At 36.4% G+C, this 21,950-nt stretch overlaps 1 protein-coding gene across 4 annotated transcripts in view; it reads right to left on the bottom strand.

Moving 5' to 3' along the window:
• The window catches only part of MMS22L (MMS22 like, DNA repair protein), a 124,365-nt gene that overhangs the window by 81,590 nt on the left and 20,825 nt on the right, over positions 1–21,950 (bottom strand). For all 4 annotated transcript variants that reach the window (XM_061131884.1, XM_061131885.1, XM_061131886.1 and 1 more), the window contains 4 exons: positions 12,127–12,189; positions 4,733–4,852; positions 2,387–2,613; positions 24–527 (listed from right to left, as the gene is read on the bottom strand). In XM_061131884.1, the coding sequence (XP_060987867.1) occupies positions 24–527; positions 2,387–2,613; positions 4,733–4,852; positions 12,127–12,189 (914 nt within the window). The remainder of the gene's footprint in view (positions 1–23; positions 528–2,386; positions 2,614–4,732; positions 4,853–12,126; positions 12,190–21,950) is intronic.

Raw genomic sequence — 21,950 nt, 5'->3', positions numbered from 1 at the left:
TACCACATTACTGGAAAACATACCTGATTCTGGCCAGAACAGCTTGTAGAAAGTTCAATACTGTCCTAAGTTCAGATTCTTGACAAGCTCGTAGAAGCATGCTAAAACCATCATTAAGCAGTTTTTCATGAGAAGGATGCAAGCAATGGCTTGTCTCAAACACCTCCTGAACACTGTCCATATATATGGAAAGAAGTGTCCACAGAGTCTGTCTCTGTCCCATTTCATCATTCTTAGATACCAAGAACTCCTTTGCTTTCTCCCGGAAAGCATTTGAAAATTTCTCAGCCAAAACACCAATGTCCAGATTTTTCTGGGTATACATCAAGAGGAAGGCCATCTGACCGTTCCAGATGAGAGGAGAGGTTTTAAAAGTAGGCTTGAGGAAATCTAGGAGGCCTAAAACATGACTTGCTACATCCTCCACCTCTGCCACAGCTGCTAACAGGAGGAAAAGACTGAAAAAGTTCTGCAGACCAACTTCAGTTAGTTCTTCCATTCTTTTTTGATGGAATTTAGAATATATCCTGTAAAATGAAAACAAATGAATTCTTAACACTGTTTCATTCACAAAAATCCATCTTTTAAAATAACATTTAACTCAATACTTATGACAGTCTCATCACTTTAAATTTTTAGCTATTTCTACATAATGGAGGTTATTGTATCACTTTTGTTGCTTAGAAAACAAAACTCACAGATTATGCCTCCCCTCTCAACTGTCAAATTTCTCAAGGATGCAGCAAGCATCTATAAGTGAATCAAGATTCAGTGGCTTTCCCCAAAGGACAGTAGAAATACTATTTTCTATATAGCACTTGGCTTTTCCTTTTAATCTCCCTGTAACCTTTCTTTTCCAATGTTTATTGACAAATAAGAATATGTAATTCTTTTAAGTACAACTTGATGTACTTTACAGAACTCTTAACAGGGCAATTTTATATAACAATGTTCCTTAAATGCTTTCTCTCTCTAGCCTTCACAAAGAACTGGCTTTATACTTATACATTAAGACAATGCAAAATACTGGAAAAATTATTTTTACCCACTCACAAACAAAAATTATTAGTGCTCAAATATCCAAGACTAGCTGTTTAAAAATCTGTTGTCAACACTACTTAATATAATTTAAGAGTTGATATCCCTTAATTAATTAAGGGATCAGAATTGAACACCATTCATTTTTAATCTTACTTAGAGACTGTTAAGTTTCTCTGCAACTTTTATAATTGGTTTATTCAAAACAGAAATGACTAATGCTTATGAGAGGTTAAATGTTTATTTATAAATAATGAAGCAGATAAGCTCCTGAAGATAAAGATCTAATTATCTTCATGTCCTCCCCATCACACCCATGATAGGCTTGGTATACAGTCTTGTTATGAATTCCAATTTCTTTAAGCAATAAAGTTCAGAGTATTATACCTTGAATAAAAATATTTAAGATTCCAAACCAAACTGGCAAACAGAAAAAAAGGAAAGTTAACTACTGTTTGAGCTACCTAATTACTGGAGGTTTAACAAAGATACCATTAAAAAAAAAGTATATTCTAAATAAAAAATCCAAACTGTGTCACCATAATGTTGCAAGAATTATTCATTGTGTGACTCAAACAGGAATTTCATTTAGAGATTATTGAGAAGTATCTACCGTATTCTGCTGCAAGAACTTCCATTGCTTAAGCTAAGCAAGCGGTGGAGAACAGTCAACTGCACAGAGGGCTAGAAAAGGGGCTCATAGGCAAAAGCAGAACAAGGGAAGACAGTAAGAATCACACCCACTTAACAAGTAAAACTCTCAAAAAAGGACAACACTAGACAAATGTGACCAAACGTTTATTTCACCACACCAGATATGAAAATGGCATACTCCTCAAATGAGAACATCAGAGGTTTTGGTTCTATTATATTCTGGTTAGTTTTCATTCAAGAAAGCTGGGCTTGTGAGACTGGTGGACTCAAAGAACACAAAATTTTATAGACTGAATCTATTATTTGCCAATGCATAATCTGGACATGATTTTTATTTCTGTAAGTTTTAATAAAATATGTGCAAGGAATTACATGAAACATTACAATTAACTTTGGCAAGAAAAACAACAGTTCTCTTTTATACCGGCACTTAATATATGGGATTTCATTCTTCAGGACTGATGAGATAAATAAGAAACTAAAATCTTCCCCAAGTTAAGGATATTAGGTTGGTTTCTTACTGTAACAAATTGGCAAGATCAAAATGCTCCATATTTTGCTGTCCTTTAACAAATACATTTAAGATGTAAACCATAAAGACATCCAAGTACAAATTAACTTAAAAAACACAAATAGTAAAACTTCTCCAAAGATGTAAATGAACATTCATGACAAAGAAAGATACGGCACACACCTTCCCTTGACTTGTTTCCAAGGATGAGGACCATTGTTTTTCATTGCTTTCTTGACAACTTTTGCCAAAATGCAAAGGAAAATAGTGTAACTACTGCTGGATTTACACAGGTCATGATCTTGTTTATCACAGCAGCAGGTCTTCACCATTTCTAGCATAGACAAGGGTGACTTAATGATATATGTAAGGCCTTTTAAAGGAAGCCAAGAAATACTGAAAGAACTATTCTAAAAGGGAAAAAACAGAAAACAAGTATTAAATCTCTGAATAAATAACAACAGAAAGCTGTAAATCCCAACTAGCTCATTAAAATTCTGACTCTTCTTAATCATAAAAAGTACACAGTCAATACCACATATTCCCCCTAAAATAAAAATTCCATTCAAGCACAAAATACCAAGGGGTGTTTCAAATTCCTGAATTATCTCCCAAATGTCTTTTTAAGAGTTAGTCTGTTCAAATTAGGATAGTGTCAAGATTCATACATTGCATTTGGTTGACATGCCTCTTAACTCTTTTATCCGATAAAAATTTCCAATGGTTTCATCATACCATTTAACAGGTAATTTATTGTGCAGCATTTCCTAAATGCTGATTTTAGGGGCTTATCTTCCTACATTTCAAGATCTTCCTTACATCTTCCTGGAGTCACTTAATGTAATGTATTCTTTCATCTGCTATCTTTTCTGTAAACTGGTTGCTCTATCTAGTGGACTGATCAGATTCAGGTCCAGTTTTTTGGTGAGAATCTTCCCATGGCAGTCCTGAGTACTTCCTATTTCAATTAGCAAAGAGGCACGTAAGTTCTGACTTTCATTCTTTTTGTGATGTTAAGACTAATCATGCTGATCGATCTGTTTAAGTGATCCCCACCATTTGAACAGCCAGGGATGATCATCATCCAGATGGCTTCTTTCAACAGATGTGCAAGATAGTGATTTTCTATCACTCCTTCTAAACTAGCTCGAAATTTGCTATTCTAAAATATAGTTTATATTTTCCTTTATTTACAGTTTCCAGAATAACAAGTTTTCTAAAAATACCACAGATTCGAGGATTTAAACACATAATCCACAGCTGTCCATGGTTATTCTTTATCATGTCCAAATTTACCCAGCACTGGTGAATGGGAGTTCCTTAAAGCAGGCTCCTGTGTTCTTTTGACACAACTCCAGCTTACTTGGATACCTTCTCTGTTTTCAGGTATAACAAGACATTACAGACCCATCTTGTATACATTCTGCCTGAAAATTAGAATTGGTCATTTCTCCAGCCAGACTGACAATATGTTTCAGAGGAAGGTATTTTTCTCATTTTTAATAAGTTCAATTATGTACAGACCCAAACTTATAATTTACTTGTAAGTCCTCCATATCTTTTTCTATCTATCCTTTAAATGTACTTTAAAAATTTTCTCTTCCAAACTTACCCTCTCTTTATAAATTCACTGTCCCTATTTTAGTTTTCATTTGCTGTGCTATTTGCTTATACTACCATACTGGACTACTGCCTCATCTGTATCCACTTCCTTTATACTACTTTCAGTAAAAAACTTTCTCAAACACATACATACTGCGTCACATCTTTGCTTTCCAATGTCTCCTGGATAAATCATAACTCAACTGCATGTTATCTTTAACCCTTCAAAATCCAGCCCTGGACAAACTCTTCTACTTTCTTCATCTCCTGTATTTCTCCAGTCACCTCAGACCCATAATTTAGAACTATTCAACATAGTAGGCATAAATCATGTTTTTTCATGCCTCTATACACTTGTCCAGACTATGCCTTTTGCTTGGATGTTCATTTTCTTCTGTACTTGGAAAATTCTACTTATTCCCCAGGCCAATTTAAAAAATTATGAGTTCATCAAGTCTTCTACAAGCCCATACACTGGGTCAGATATTCCCTTCTTCTAGCTTTCCAAAGTATTGTAACTCTTCTCTTTTTTTCCTACAATATGTGTGCTTCTGCCTAGTAGCCACTCAAATGCCAAGACTAGTTCTTATTCAAGATAGCATTAACTGTTCAATGTGTTGCAAGCAATCAGCAGTTGTTAGAAAACATTTATAAATGAGGATTTAAAAAAATATCTTTCTGGCACAATTCTGGTTTCTTTGCTTAATCTCACCCTTAAGAGAAAAGGGACGTCAGATGCTCTGTTCCCCTATGTCAATGCTCTTTAGACAAAGTGTAACATAAAGATATTTTTTAGCTACTCTACTTTGAAAAATTAATTTTAAGAAATCTCTGTAATTATATATAATTAAACCATAAAAACATTCCTCAAATACCATGTTCAAATTCTTCAAATTCCTGGAACAAATTCATACTCTATTTACTCACCAGGTTCTTACTGTAATATTCCCACAGAATGGTGACAATTGCAATGTTCGGCTCCCAGAAATCACAAAGGGTCAAACAACAGTGAAGATACATTCGTAACTGCTCTTCTAGTATTCTATCCTAAAAAATAGACAGAAATTGTGAGGAACGAAATAATGACCAACACACATTACTATAACTTGACACTGTAGCAAATAACCTGCTCCTGAAAAGAATATGGATCTCTATCACCAAGTCATACCCATTCTCATCTTCAGACCAGAAGGTCTGAATCAGCATAACGTATGTAACTTTGCTTTAGAGAAGGTTAATATGATAATTGAAATTACATAACTCAGTTTGACTTTTAACTCAATTATTTAACTGCAATAGGTAATTAATAACTAAATAGTGTAGAGACTATTTAGTTAATAACTAAATAATGTAGAGACTGAAAAGAAACCCTAACCAGAAAGTAGCATAAGTTATCTAAAAATACAGAAGACTCAACCATACTTAAAGCAACTCTTTATAGAAATGTAGGAGTTATTCTTCTCAAAACCAGAGCACTGGCAGAGTACATATGCTTTAACCTTTTAGAATGTGGCAATTGGTAGGAGTAAAAAAGTGATACTTTAAACTTATATATCAAATAACATGCCTGTTTGTTAAAAGCTGACATAACACGGAATTCCAATCAGTTATTCAAAGCTTACTATATATCAGGCACTATCCTGAGGTTCTAGGCAAAATGCAATAAATGAGTACACACACTGATAGAAGTTACACTTTGGGGAGAATGGAAAAAGAGGACACAAACAAGGTAAATGTAAACAGTTACAACCGCTGCAAAAGGCAAAACAAAAGCAGAGTAGTGTGGTAGAGTAACTGACAAAGCATGCGGGCCATTTTTTTAAAATCAGGAGCTACAATTGAGAGGCCTTTTTGAGGCCAGCGGTAGTAGTGTTGGTTGCTCAGTTGCGTCCGACTCTCTGTGACCCCATGGCGTGTAGCCCGCCAGGCTGCTCTGTCCGTGGGATTCTCCAGGCAGGAATACTGAAGTGGATTGCCATCTTACTCTTCCAGGGGATCGTCCACACCCAGGGATCGAACTCTGGTCTCTTGAATTGCAGACAGATTCTTTATTATCTGAGCTTTTGAGGGCTGGAATTTGGGTTAAATGATTGGATGGAAAAGAGCCAACCCCATACAGAAATGAAAGTAAAGCAATGATGGCAGAGAAAATACATGGGAACTTCCTGAATTAGCAGTAAGCTTGGTATTATAGGATTAAGTCAGAGATAGTCAGGAACCATATCTCATTTAAGGCTTTACAGGTCACAGTCAGAAGTATGGACTGTACTTTAATTATGTTGGGAAGCCTTTACAGGACTGTAAACACAGGGGTGACGTGAAATGAAGGTTTCAAAAATGCTACACTGGATCAAGCAAGATGACAATAGCAGATAAGAACAGAGGTATAAGATCAGTTAGAAGAGTTGAAAGAACTTCCAGTGTAACAGAAAAGCAGACAAAGGTTAAGTACAAGCAGACACGCTGGAAATGTGAAGGTGCCTGGTAAACAGTATGCCTTAAGTAAATAATTGTTGAATGGATTCAGTATTGTCTCTTTTCAACAAAGGTGCATGGTTATTTCCTTACAGAAGATTAAAATGTCTCCTTTTTTCTACTTCCTTCTCCTCCCACCAACTTAAAATTCTAGGAGATAACTGTGAAACTCTAAGATTAAGACAGGCAGACAATTTTAGAGTTATGTTGATGGGATTTGTTGATGACTTATATTAAGGTATGAAGGAAAGATAGCAATCAAGGGGAATTCTTAAGTTTTGGCTTAAGAAAATGGATTGATGGAACCACTGCTTAAAGTGGCAAAGAACAGGGAAGGAACAGATGAGTGCACAGGGAAACGAGTGGAAATATTACACAATTTATGGGTCTACAGCTCAAGGAAAAAGTCAGAGCTATTGATACAAACTTGGATATTACCTTCATATTGATGGTTTTCAGAGCTAAAAGCCTAGATAAGATCAATCTAGGAAAGACTGTGGACAGAAAACAGAAAAGAACCCAGAACTGACAGCTGATTGCTAGTCCAAAATTCAGGTATCATGAAAAAGGAGGCCTATAAGCAAAATCCAATGAAGTAGGTAGGAAACCAGGCATCATGGACTCCGAGAGAAGTATTTCAGAAAGAGAAGGGGATCACCACTTTCTGTACAAAGCTACATACCTTTGTCAACACATCACACACGGTTCTTACCTTCCTATCTGCCTTCAAGTCATTGAGTTCCTTAAGGACTGCGATAATGCTCCCTAGGCCTAGCGCAGTGCCTGCTTCACCAAAGAGACTCCGTAAATGTTTTATCAACAAAACAGATCTGAGTTCTAGTGTTTCTTTTCATCAAGTAGCTCTATGATTTAGGGAAAGATATTTAGTTCCTCTGATAATTAAACTCATTTAACCCTTGTTGGTCACTAACGTTCTGATTTTATCATGAAAATATTAAACTAGATGTAGGTTTATTCTCATGGCACATACTGATGTGAATTAAAACATACTAATTATGTTGCAAGATTAAAAAGTGAATTACATGAAAAAAGTGGGTTCATTTTGAAGAGTTTTGTATTGCTTTGTTTGGTATCTGAAAATCATTTTACATGCAAAATTCACAAAAAGGTATTTAAACCATAAAAATATACAAAGTTTGGGAAAAACAAAAGGTTAAATACCAACTATGTGTCTGGTATTATATGATGTTTCACGTATTTTATTCATGTATGTCTCATACCATGTCAGTTTTACTACATTCATTTTACCAAAAAAAAAAAAAGGGTTGAGGTTCAGAAGTTACAAATGGCTTACCCAAGTGCATATGGGAAGGAGTTAGGACTCATGACTCCAAAGCTGGTTAGACATACTATACTACACCAACTTCCAAAAACATGAGGGAAAAAAATTAACATCTAATCGACACCAGATTTGATCAAGATTGCTCTTAGTGACCAGAGCAAGATTTGAATCAAAGTTTGTGAGACCAAAGCCCATGCTCTTTCCACTGTAACCAATCAAGAAGAAATTAAATACAGTATCCTGGGGGAATTTTTCCTCTTTTTTTTTTTTTTTTAAGGAAAGGAGATAAATTTCCCATCCTTTTCTTGCTAGTGGCTACAGATTAAAATGAAAAGAATTGTCTTATAAAATACCATTTTCTCCATAGTTCTGGCAGGGTAAGTCAGTTGAGTGTGACTTGAAAAGTAAGTTTCTTTTTTAAATTAATCACAGATAGTATTTGTTGTAAAGCACACGCTTATGTTTTGTATATTCAACCATGATTTTGTTTTGAACCATGTTCCCTTAGTTTTTCTTAAAAATTTCCATTAAAAATTGTGTGGGTGGGCGCACATCAGCTGAATTAAACGATTTGCCTATCTTCAAGTTCAGAAAGCCAAAGAGATAAGAATTTACAATATTTAGAAGTAGAGGAGCCAACAGACATCTTAGTTCAAAGTCATAATAGAAAAACAGCTGAAATATGGTGAGGAAGAATATTTGAGAACATCTGAGTATATTAATTTCTTCCTACCTTACATTTTTGTCATCACAGACTTTCTGGAGAGGGAGATCACAAAAAGAAATTTTAAAAAGTGGAAAATTGAGATAGTTGCTTTCCACAAATATTACCAAAACAGATCTTACAAATCAAAGTACATTACTAATCAAAGACATAACTGCACAGAAGTTTTAAAATGAAAAAAAAAAAAAAAGCAGAGTTTTACTAAGAATCTTACAAGGTCAAGTGTTTCAAGGGAGTTTGGAATGACTTCCCTTGTGGCTCAGACCGTAAAGCGTCTGCCTAAAATGTGGGTTCGATCCCTGGGTTGGGAAGATCCCCTGAAGAAGGAAATGGCAACCCACTCCAGTACTCTTGCCTGGAAAATCCCATGGGCAAAGGAGCCTGGTGGGCTCCAGTCGATAGGGTCGCAAAGAGTTGGACACGACTGAGTGACTTCACTTTGGAATGACTAAAAAACACATGAAGATTCAAATTCCAGCTCTGCCACTTCCTAGCTGGCTGAGTGAGCCTGGACAAGCCTTACTCTGTGTCCCAGTTTTCCTAAAGTCTAAAATGGAACTCCACAAGACTGTCCTAAGTGGAAAATGGACACTTAGTGCTATGGACAGTGCTCGCAAAGCAACAGTTAACACTGTGAATGAATTTTTGTAGCTGAAACACTGAATCTTGACAATCACATAATAAATGCAAAAAAAAAAAAATAAATAAATGCAACACATTCACACTATTGTACCTTAAGTGGACATATTTTAATTTTGTGAGTGTTGAAGCCAAACTCTACCTAAACCAAGAATTTTGATTAACGGTATCTAAGTCCACGCTCTCTGATTTTTAATAAACCAGAAGGCCCGTGGGGCTCTTTTCCATGTAGATTCAAACCTATCTATCTCAAATCCAGAGCCCATGCTACTCAATTTCTACATTTATCACAAGATCCTGTGGGCTCTCTGGGTGTCTCATCTCAGCTGAATGAGTACATATAAACTATTTCATATAAAAAGCAATCCTAGAATATTCCAGGGTCTGCTGCTGATCTCTCAGTCCTTTTAAAAAGGGTATCTTCCTAGAACTTTTATTTTGAAAGATCAAATGCAGGCATATTAAATTTGGGTATATTCCATGTACCAAATTGTTTTACTGAACTAAAAACAGAAACATTTTTTAGCTTATTTTATAGAAATGGCAATATAACAACTGGGGTTCATTTTTTATGCATAACTAACTTGCCTATCAGAAACCATCTGGAGAATGAAACTTACTTCAAGCTCAACAGTAACTGTCAGTCTGATGGGATTTTATCAGGATTGGATAAAGAGAGTTAGCGGCTGGTGACTCAGTGGTAAAGAATCTGCTTGCCAATGCAGGAGACATGGGTTTGATCCCTGGGTTGGGAAGATCCCCTGGAAGAGGAAGAGGCAACCCACTCCAGTATTCTTGCCTGGGAAATCCCATGGACAGAGATGCCTGACGGGCTACAGTCCATGGGGTCACAAAGAGGCAGACACGACTCAGTGACTAAACAAAGAGTTAGACTTCAATACTCCAGTCAAAATCCTTCTGTCCAAGAAACACAGTAATTCTGGATTAGTAATTAGATTATTGACCCACATTATTCAGAACTAACCATATTCTGAGTTGTTTTTAGCCTTAACTCTCAGGATTCTTTGACAAATAAAAATATTTTAAAAATATTAGGCCTGCTTAGGATTTCTTCTTACACCCTTTCATGACCTTTGAAAGAAAATTGTTGTGAACTCAGAAAATAATGAGGCTTTATTTAAAAAGTGGCATAAAACTAAAAATGTAGCTTTTCACATGAAAATAATGATGTTGTAAAAGTAGAACAAATGTTTACTGTTAGCATTCACAAATATTAAACAGGATTACCTCATAAGAACGTTTTTAGAGCAAATACTTAACTATTCAGTTTAAGCAAAATTTAACAATATATGTTCTCTTTACTAACAAAGCCTCAGTGTCTGTTTCTGGAAGATTCTCTATGGCTACAAAAAGATTTGGAACATTATTTGCTTAATCGAAACTACAGAGGAATGCCTACCAATTTTATTTGAAGACTGCTGTATATGTAAAACATTTTTTTTTTTTTTAATATTGCAAACAGACTCTTTCTTTCACAGTTGGAGATGAGGTCAAAAAATACAAGCACGGTCAGATTTTAATTTACCTCAATGGGGGAAAACAGATCATCACACTGAGAGTTCTATCCAAATATATTATTTATTCTTTATGACTACCTAATGAACCCACAAAATTGGTTTCAAGAACTCCACCAAGTAGTCCTATACTATTTATAAAATCTAATTTGATATAATCAAGGCAAGACAAAATTGAGATTACTAGAGAGAATGGACCGCTTTTTTCTGAATATTACAATGACCTCTTCTCTCACAGGAAAGGTATTTCTTTGACTTTATGCTAGACCTAAATTCAGAGAAAGTTTCTTAGATTAGCTGTACTATCCTTGCTTCTAGGATGATTGACTTGGCCCAGTTTTCTCAGGTCTTCCCTGGTTTTATCACCGAAAGTCCCACATCTTGGGATATCCCAAGCCAGGTAAATCTATATGGTCAGTCTACCTCCTTACAAGAATTAGGGATGTATCTTCACAACAGCTTTAGTAGATACCATTAAAACACTGATGATGTAAATAATGGCCACTTTTTAAGGATTCCATACATTCTTGAAGTAAAAAAAAAAAAATACATGTCTGAAACTTGGAGCTACTAAAATCAGTATGTTCTCAAAAAGAACACAGGAGAAAGCCAATTAAAATGATACAAAAAAAGAAACAACAATTTTTACAATGGTTGAGATAACAGCTCTTTTGCTTCAGATGCAACTGATGTATTCAGAGTTCTTTGGCATTCTAATCTAGAAATCTTAGCTCATAATTAGAAGTTTTATCTTATAACTAAATGTACTTATATTTTCACCTAAAAAAAACTAACAGTAATGATAATAGGGAAAACAAAATTTTAAGCTATTAAAATGATTTTCAAAGATATGGGTAAAAAATGAATGTATGTGTACATGTGGGGCAGTCTTGTACTACTATATTTTTTATTCCTCTTCAGGTTTTTAACAATCCTCATTTCTTAACAGAAAATGAGTCTATTACCCACACTAAAAAAAATACTAAAATTTCCCTTTAAAATCTTACATAAACAACTTATGCCACAAAACTTTACAGAACTATAATACAGTATGTTTAAAGATATGATGAAGAACTCACTTAAAACTATTTTAAAAGGAGGTCAAATCTGACCTCTGGGCCATGAAGCACTGCATTAACAGTTCTGCAGAAAGAAAAATGATAAGCTATGAAATGAGGCTCAGAAACTAGGACCTTATCAGTCAGAGTATGATTCAAGCCTGTAAGACAAATTGCCCAGCAAGGCAAGTCACCTTCCTGCTGTGACGAGGATACAGCTGAATTTCCAATGCCACTGACTATCTCCCTCATCGTGTCTCCTAGACTTGATATCATACAGTCAAGGAATGGCTGATTCTGAAGCATCTGCTCCTTATTTTGAATACATTCTGTCAAAGTCAGCAACTAGGATAATTATCTTTGTCCTTTAACTGGAAACGCAGTGCTAAAATAAAAATCTTCAAAATAAAAACTATTGTACAAGGACCCTGCCTTAACAAAGAATGCTGACTCTTATCTCAGGTTTCTAATAAGTAAACCAAGTTTGTTATTTAAATCATCTTAACGGTTTGCTTGGTTCTTAAAAATAAAATCTGTAACATAAAAATTTAGCAAAGCCCACAAACCATCTCACTTTAAATGTGTACCTGAACACTGATGGACTTTTTCAGCAGTTCTTCTACAAAGTTCCAGTTTGATTCCATTTGTCTCTAGAAAGGGAGAAAATATTGCAGTAAAATTATTGTTCTTAAATACTCCAATTATCAGGAGTTGTTTTATTAAAGTGGTACTTCTATAAAATTATAAACGTTTTAACAAATAGTAAACTTCTGCTGTCAATTATTATCTAATAGGAAAAAAAAAAACTTTAAGTATATTTTAGAGTCTTTTACACTACCAAGGGTCTTCCTTATTCTGTACTTTATTTAGTAGAGATTTTTACCTTTCTTTTATGCTAACGGCCTACAAAATGGTCTACTCTAATAAACAAGTAACTAAACAATTCACATTTGGTACCTCATTTAGCCAGTGGTCACTTACCAGGCAACCTCAACTATCCAGAAGCCTCTTCAATAAGCAAAGGAAAAAAACAACTCAAAAACCCAACATATTTCACAAAGGCTAAGCAATGAGAACTTTACTTTTCCAAAGGGAAAACCTGGAGGAACTTTTCACAGGATGCCTGGTTCACTTGATTCCCAGGGGGATCAGTAGTAAAAAGAACTGCCTGCAGTGCAGAAAAACCAGATTTGATCTCCAGGTCAGGAAGATCCCCTGAAGGATGAAATGGCAACCCACTCCAGTATCCTTGCCTGGAGAATCTCATGGACAGAGGAGCCCAGTAGGCTACAGCCCACGGGGTCGCAAAGAGTTGGCCACGACTGAGCACGCATGCTGGTTCACTTGATATTCAGTTCTTAAAGATCTGGATATGTGGATACTGGTCAAAACCAGAAGCCAAGAAAGTGCATTCACAAAGACGCAGATCACAGCTAGTTTCAAACAAGGGAAGAACAAAAGGTGCAAAAGCAAGCCTGAGACCTCAGAAAGCTAAGCCAGAGGCCTTAAAGAACAAAGTCAAAGAGATTCCTCACACCCTCCTATCCCTATTATAGCACCCATGCTGTTCATAAGGATGAACTCCAGTCACCAATTAAAAGTTAAAGCACGTTCAGATTTTAAGTGGCTGGATAATACTCATGTAAGATGGATGCTAACTACAAGAAATCACTGAACAAATATTTCCTTAATAAAGGTGCTTAGTGACTGTGGCAGCCAGCTCTAAGACAGCCCCTAGTGATCTCTGCTTCTTGGAATTCATGCCCTTATTCAATCCCCTCCCACACTGTTGGTCTGTTAATAGAAGACTACCAGCGCTAACAGTACTGAAAGTATGTCAGACCCAAGATTAAAGGACACGGAAGCTTCTGTCTTAATGACAATCTCTCTCATTGACTCCTGGGAAAAGTTATGCTAAGAACAGTACCAAAGAGGCTTACATGATGGGTAATTAAGGCCTTCTGTCAAGGTTAGCGAGAAGATAAGTAAACCCTCCAGCCCCAGAGACTGAGGTGCCAGGGTACAGTTTAATTACAAACTCATGAGATTCTGAGCCAGAACGACCCACCTAGGCAGACCCTTAAGAACTGTGTGAGATGTTCATTCTTTTAAGGAGCAAAATTTTGTTACACATCAGTAGATAACTAGCATTGTACAATGATGTAGTTTTCAGAAAGGAATTATTGGTTTTCTCAACTATATGTACGTAAATAAAGTACATGCAAAATATTTATCAGGAAAAAACATTTAATACAGAATTTGCCCTGGGCCAAAGAGAACTACATGGACATCATCAGATGGTCAATACTGAAATCAGATTGATTATATATTCTTTGCAGGTAAAAACAGAGAAGCTCTATACAGTCAGCAAAAACAAGACCTGGAGCTAACTATGGTTTAGATCCTGAGCTCCTTATTGCAAAATCAAGATTTAAATTGAAGAAAGTAGGGAAAACCACCAGACCATTCAGGTATGACCTAAATCAAAGCTTTTACAATTATACAGTGGAAGTGACAAATATATTCAAGGGATTAGAACTGATAGAGTGCCTGAAGAACTATGGATGGAGGTTCGTAACAGGAGGGGGTAACCAAAATCATCCCAAACAAAAAGAAATGCAAAGAGGCAAACTGGTTTTCTAAGAGGTTTCACAAATAGCTGAGAAAAGAGAAGCAAAAGGCAAAGGAGAAAAGGAAAGATACAGAGTTCCAAAGAATAGCAAGAAAAGATAAGAGCCCTAAGTAAACAATGCAAAGAAATAGAGGAAAACAACAGAATGGCAAAGACTGGAGATCTCTTCAAGAAAATTGGATACCAAAAGAACATTTCAAGGACAGAAACAGCGAGGACCTAACAGAAGAGATTAAGAGGAGGCAAGAATACATAAAAGAACTGTACAAGAAAGGTATTAATGACCCAGATAACCACAAAGGTGTAGTCACTCACCTAGAGCCAGACATCCTGGAGTATGAAGTCAAGTGTGCCTTAGGAAGCATTACTACAAACAAAGCTAGTGAGAGTGACTGAATTCCAGCTGAGCTATTTCAAATCCTAAAAGATGATGCTGTTAAAGTCCTACATGCAATATGCCAGCAAATTTGGAAAACTCAGCAATGGCCACAGGACTGGAAAAGGTTAGTTTTCATTCCAAACCCAAAGAAAGCAGTGCCAAATGTTCAAACTACTGTACAGTTGTGCTCATTTCACATACTAGCAAGTTAATGGTCAAAATTCCCCTGCATACCATCACACGTTGATGCTAACAGTTTAGTTTCAAAAAACTAAAATCATGTCACCCAGTCCCATCACTTCATGGCAAATAGATGGGGAAACAATGGAAACAGTGACAGACTATTTTTTTGGGCTCCAAAATCACCGTGGATAGTAACTGCAGTCACAAAATTAAAAGACGTTAGCTCCTTGGAAGAAAAGCTATGACAAACCTAGCCAGTATATTAAAAAGCAGAAACATCACTTTGCAAACAAAGGTTTGTACAGTCAATGCTGTTTTTTCCAGTAGTCATATACAGATGTGAGAGTTGGATCATAAAGAAGGCTGAGTGCCCCCAAGAATTGATGCTTTCAAATTGTGGTGCTGGAGAAGAATAATGGGGAGTCCCTTGGACAAAGGAGATCAAAACAGTCAATCCTAAAGGAAATCAACCCTGAATACTCATTGGAAGGACTGATGCTGAAGTTGAAGCTTCAATACTTTGGCCACCTGATGCAAAGAGCTGACTCACTGGAAAAGACCCTGATGCCACGAAAGATTGAGGGCAGGAGAAAAAGGGGGCAAAAGAAGATGAGATGGCTGGATGGCATAAATGACTCAATGGACATGAGTTTGAGCAAGTTCCGGAAGTTGGTAACGGACAGGGAAGCCTGGTCTGCTGCAGTCCATGGGGCCACAGAGTCGGACACAAGAGCGACTGAACTGAACTGAGTTTCCACGTCCAGCCAACTAGGTAACCTGAAGCAATGCTCATTTTAAGGTTGTATTTCACACCTTTATCTAACCACTATTCCAAAAGTTTCAAAGACAAGAACCAGCTGGCCAGACTGATTGTACTGATGATCCCTGCAATGTCCCAAAGTAATTATTCTCTTTAAACTATATTTGCTTTTAAAATAGGTAATTAAAATTGTAAGAGGTAACACTTGTCAGGAGCAAGGCAAGGATGCCCACTTTTATCACTTTTAACTGGAAGAAATCAACATTGTTAAAATGACTGTACTACCCAAGGCAATCTACAGATTACCTATCAAATTACTCATGCAATCCCTAATAAATTACTCATGTCACTGTTTACAGAACAAGAACAAAAAAATTTTATTTGTATGGAAACACAAAAGACCCCAAACAGCCAAAACGATCTTGAGAAAAAAGAATGGAACTAGAGAAATCACGTGCCCTGACTTCAGATTATATTAGAGACCTATAATAATAATTTTTTAAAAAGTGTGGTACCGGCACAAAAACAGAAACATAAATCAATGGAATAGGATAAAGTCCAGAAATAAACCCCCACACTTCCGGTCACCTAATCTATGACAAAAGAACATACAATGGAGAAAACAGCCTGTTCAACCAGCAGTGCTGGGAAAACAGGGCAGCTGCATGTAAAAGAATTAAATCATAACATTCTCTTAACACCATATACTAAAATAAATTAAAAATGGAATAAAGACTGACATGGACCAGATACCATAAAATACAAATAAATCACAGCTGACATAAATCACAGCAATGTTTTTGGATCCATCTCCTATTGTAATGGAAACAAAAACAAAAATACACAAAGGAGAGCTAGTTAAACTTAAAACCTATTGTACAGCAAAGTAAGCCATAAACACAATTAAATGACAACTTACAGAATGGGAGAAAATATTTGCAAATGATGTGACTGAAAAGAGATTCATTTCCAAAACATACAAACAACTCACATAGCTCAATATCAAAAAACCAAACACTCAATCAAAAACTGGGCAGATGACCTATACAGACATTTCTCTAGAGAAGACAGATGGCCAACAGTCACACGAAAAGATGCTCAATATTGCAAATTATTAGAGAAATACAAATCAAAACTATAATCAGGTATCACCTCACATTATCAAAAAGTCTACAAATAATAAATGGTGGAGAGGGTGTTGAGAAGAGGAAATCCTCCTATACTGTTGGTGGGGATGTAAGTTGATACGGTCTCTATGGAGAACAGTAAGGAGTCTTCGGTCTTTAAAAAACTAAAAATAAGAGTTACCATATGATCCAGCAATCCCACTCCTGAGCATATACCCAGAAAAGGCAAAAACTAATTCAAAAAAATACATGTACCCCAATGTTCATAGTAGCACCATTTACAATAGCCAAGACATGGAAGCAACCCAAAGTCCATCCACAGATGAATGGATAAAGAAGATGTTGTGTACACACACACACACACACACACACACACACAGAAATATTACTCAGTCATAAAAAAGAATGAAACAATGCCATTTCCAGCAACACAGATGGACCAGAGATCATACTAAGTTAAATAAGTCAGCGAAAGACAAATATTATATATCACTTACATGTGGAATCTTAAAAAACGATACAAATGAACTTATTTACAAAACAGAAATAGACTCATAGACAAAGAATACAAGCTTATGGTTACCAAAGGAGAAAGGGGGAAGATATAAATTTGGAACACAGGATTAACAGATACACACTACTACAAACACACTACTACATATAAAATAGATAAACAAGGATCTACTATATACCACAGGGAACTCTATATTCAGTATCTTGTAATAACCTATAATGGAATGGAATATGAAAAAGAACACTTTTCTGTATACCTGAAACACTAGAAATCAACTATATTTCTAAAGAATAAAAGCAAAACAGATGCCTGAGGTTGTAAGAAGATAACAGTCTAGGTTGGGAGATAAGCATTAAACAGAAATATATGAATATGTAAAGCCTCTAGAATGAAAAGTGAGATACCGAATTTTTCTTATAAGCCAGTACTAAGCAATTGGCAAGTTTTTATTTAAATACACATATAGCTAATGTCTAGTTTACAAAAACTTAAAAAAAAAAAAAAAATCAACCATATCTGAAATCAACCTAAAATGGAAAGATTTCACATTAACCTTCAGGGCAAAGCAGTTTACATTTAAAAACTGAAACATCTTTATGATTATCACAAGACTGGAGGTAGTTCTCTGCTGCAGAATATATGACTAATCATTGTTGCTTTCTATCATCCTCTCACACCAGGTATTCTTTAGTGGAATAAAGCATGATCAATGCATAACCATTCTCTATACGGTAGCCGGCTATGCTAATACATCACAAAGAGAAAAGAAATTCAGATAATTTTCAAAACTCTGATCTAAGTAGATCTCAAACACAAATTAACATCCTATAGAATCTCTGAAAGAATGAGTTAATATACCCTTATGATCAAAGATTAAAATAATTATATGATTTATAAACCAAATTGAGAAACTTTTGAGAATAAAAGGGGGAAAACTAACCAGATGGAATGAGGGGGAAATGGACACAAACTGTGATTGTCCCTGGCAAATTGGTACACATGGTTACCTTCCCAGAGGTATTCATAAGACGAAGTCCTCAGAAAGTTCCTAATATTGAATTTATCTAAGTAATAAAAAAATAGGTTGCTATTTTTCCTTAGTAGCAACTATTTTAGTAGCTATTGTTTTTCAGTTGTACACAGTACCACTACTGTGTACCTCAGTCTCTTTACCTATAAAATGGATATAATACTAATCTCTCGCCTACTTCGTAACACTTCACTGAGATAAAAACCAAATAGTCACTCTGAGATATTAAACACTTTGCAAATGCAAAATGCTGAAGGTAACAACCCTAATGAAAATCATCACTAACTAGAGAGTCTGAGTTTTTCTTTTAAAGCCATTAAGAAATTAAGAAATGTTTGAAACTCTTTGAGGACTCATGAATAAAGGCAGAATCTGTTTGACACATATACACATGTATGACACATCTTTATTATTTTTATTATATAAAAGTAGTTTTTCCCCCAAATACTCTGGCTCTCTTTTGGAGCAGGAAGTGGCAACCCATCCCAGTATTCCTTTCTGGAGAATCCCATGGACAGAAGAATCTGGTGGGCTACAGACCACAGAGTTGCAAAGAGTCGGACACGACTGAGCGACTAACACACAGCTCTCTCCTCTAAATCTCTCTACAACTTCTACATAATTTTAAAGATTAAGATTAAAAACATATGTATCTTGACAAAAGCAAATCATACAAGAACTACTGGCAATCTTAAAAGACATAGGTTAATCTATTCTAAATACAGACAATTCTTTCACTATCTTGATCCAGAGCTAATAAAAGCAATAATGTCCCATGGAGTTCTCTGTATGAAACAGAAGAGTGATTTCAGCAATGGCAACTGAGGGTTCTACCAGTACAATTCAACACTACAATAGTAATGATATATATTAATGTGGCTAGATTACCTACCATACTGGGAGTCTGTGGGGGTCAACATCAACCACTACTGCAATGTACTGCTTATTGAAATAAGTGTTAATGGCAGTTCCAGCAAGCATTAATAACTTGAAAGCATATTACTTGAAGAGGCAGCACAATTTATTTCATGAGTATCCTATCATGGGCACCTATTATTATGATAGCCACTCAACAGGAATTCACGAAGTGCTTAACTAATTGCCATATTCATTTACAGTGATTTAAAAATCAGAAATATGTATTTGGAAGAATTAAGGTAAGAGAAATAAAAATGCTTATGAAAAGACCTTTGAATTATAGGTAAATTTTTTGAGTTGTTGTTCTAGTATTTTAAGAACTAAAAGAAGTGAAACATAACCATATTAACTCCATTAAGACACTCAATAAGAGCACTTCTGCAGTAATAATAGCATTTATCATTTTCCACACACCAGTATGGGAAGGACTCACAAGCATAAACAAAGGACTTACGACCTTTCTCCGAGAAGCTCATTCTATTGTTCTCTCTCAAAGAGTCAGTAAAATGCTTAAATACACTGATCCTGAGCAGTATATGGACTTGTCGGAGCACTTTCTGACTTGACTTACTTTATCTTGGGCTCTTCTAAAGGATCTTTTTTTACTAAGGGATCACTTAGAGGCCCTCCCCATTTCTAAAACACTATGTCAATACTAACTGACCCTCAGATTCCATGGATGATTTCTGGGCTCTGTCCAATATTCCAAAAAGAGAAAAATATGTGAAGTCCATCAAGGAACATGTTTCATAAAGCAGTGGTTTCCATACCTGAAAGAGATTCACGGAGCTTTTCAAAAATAAGAATTCCGAAACTCCAGACCAGATTATAGTACTAAAACAGGATCTCCAGATTTTAAAAAATCTGAATTTTTACAAGCTCACAGAGTAGGCCTGTTGATCAGATAGCTTTGTAATCATCCCCAGAAAAAAAGACCAATTTTGAAAATATAGACACATTGGTTTCAAGATTCTAGATGCTTACTTTATGGAACTAATGGGTTTATACAATACTAAACGACTTCTGCGGAGAAGGCAACCCACTCCAGGACTCGTGCCTGGAAAATCCTATGGATGGAGGAGCCAGGTAGGCTGCAGTCCATGGCATGGCTAGGAGTCGGACACAACTGAGCAACTTCCCTTTCACTCTTCACTTTCATGCATTGGAGAAGGAAATAGCAACCACTCCAGTGTTCTTGCCTGGAGCATCCCAGGGACGGCGGAACCCGGTGGGCTGCTGTCTATAGGGTCGCACAGAGTCGGACACGACTGAAGCGACTTAGCAGCAGCAGCAGCACCAAACTACTTCTGACAGAATGTGGTCCACTGGAGAAGGGAACGGCAAACCACTTCAGTATTCTTGCCTTGAGAACCCCATGAACAGTATGAAAAGGCAAAAAGATAGGACACTGAAAGATGAACTCCCCAGGTTGGTAGGTGCCCACTATGCTGCTGGAGATCAGTGGAGAAATAACTCCAGAAAGAATGAAGGGATGGAACCAAAGCAAAAACAATACCCAGTTGTGGATGGGACTGGTGATAGAAGCAAGGTCTGACGCTGTGAAGAGCAATACTGCATAGGAACCTGGAGTATTAGGTCCATGAATCAAAGCAAATTGGAAGTGGTCAAACAGGAGATGGCAAGAGTCAATGTCGACATTCTAGGAATCAGTGAACTAAGATGGACTGGAATGGGTGAATTTAACTCAGATGACCATTAAAACTATTAATGTGGGCAGGAATCCCTTAGAAGAAATGGAGCAGCCATCATGGTCAACAAGAGCCCGAAATGCAGTACTTGGACGCGATCTCAAAAATGACAGAATGATCTCTGTTCGTTTCCAAGGCAAACCATTCAATATCACGGTAATCCAAGTCTATGTCCCAACCAGTAATGCTGAAGAAGTTGAAGTTGAACAGTTCTATGAAGACCTACAAGACCTTTTAGAACTAACACCCAAAAGAGATGTCCTTTTCATTATAGGGGACTGGAATGCAAAAGAGGATAGTCAGGAAACACCTGGAGTAACAGGCAAATTTGGCCTTGGAGTATGGAATGAAGCAGGACAAAGGCTAAGAAGAGTTGTGCCAAGAGAATGCACTGGTCATAGCAAACACCCTCTTCCAACAACACAAGAGAAGACTCTACACATGGACATAACCAGATGATCAACACCGAAATCAGACTGATTATATTCTTTGCAGCCAAAGATGGAGAAGCTCTATACAGTCAGCAAAAACAAGACCAGGAGCTGACTGTGGCTCGGATCATGAACTCCTTATTGCCAAATTCAGACTTAAATTGAAGGAAGTAGGGAAAACCACTAGACCATCCAGGTATGGACCTAAATCAAATCCCTTATGATTATACAGTGGAAGTGAGAAATAGATTAAGGGACTAGATCTGATAGAGTGCCTGATGAACTATGGATGGAGGTTTGTGACATTGTACAGCAGATAGGGATTAAGACCATCCCCATGGAAAAGAAATGCAAACAAGCTAAATGGCTGTCTGAGGATGCCTTACAAATAGCTGTGAAAAGAAGAGAAGCAAATAGCAAAGGAGAAAAGGAAAGATATTCCCATCTGAATGCAGAGTTCCAAAGAATAGCAAGGAGAGATAAAAATGATCAATGCAAAGAAACAGAGAAAAACGACAGAATGGGAAAGACTAGAGATCTCTTCAAGAAAATTAGAGATACCATGGGAACACTTCATGCAAAGAAGGGCTCGATAAAGGACAGAAATGGTAGGGACCTAACAGGAGCAAAAGATATTAAGAAGAGGTGGCAAGAATACACAGAAGAACTGTACAAAAAAGATCTTCACCACCCAGATAATCACAATGGTGTGATCACTCACCTAGAGC

Source organism: Dama dama, chromosome 28, assembly GCF_033118175.1.
Source record: "Dama dama isolate Ldn47 chromosome 28, ASM3311817v1, whole genome shotgun sequence".
NCBI lineage: Eukaryota > Metazoa > Chordata > Mammalia > Artiodactyla > Cervidae > Dama > Dama dama.
This window is presented reverse-complemented; position numbering and strand designations above follow the sequence as displayed.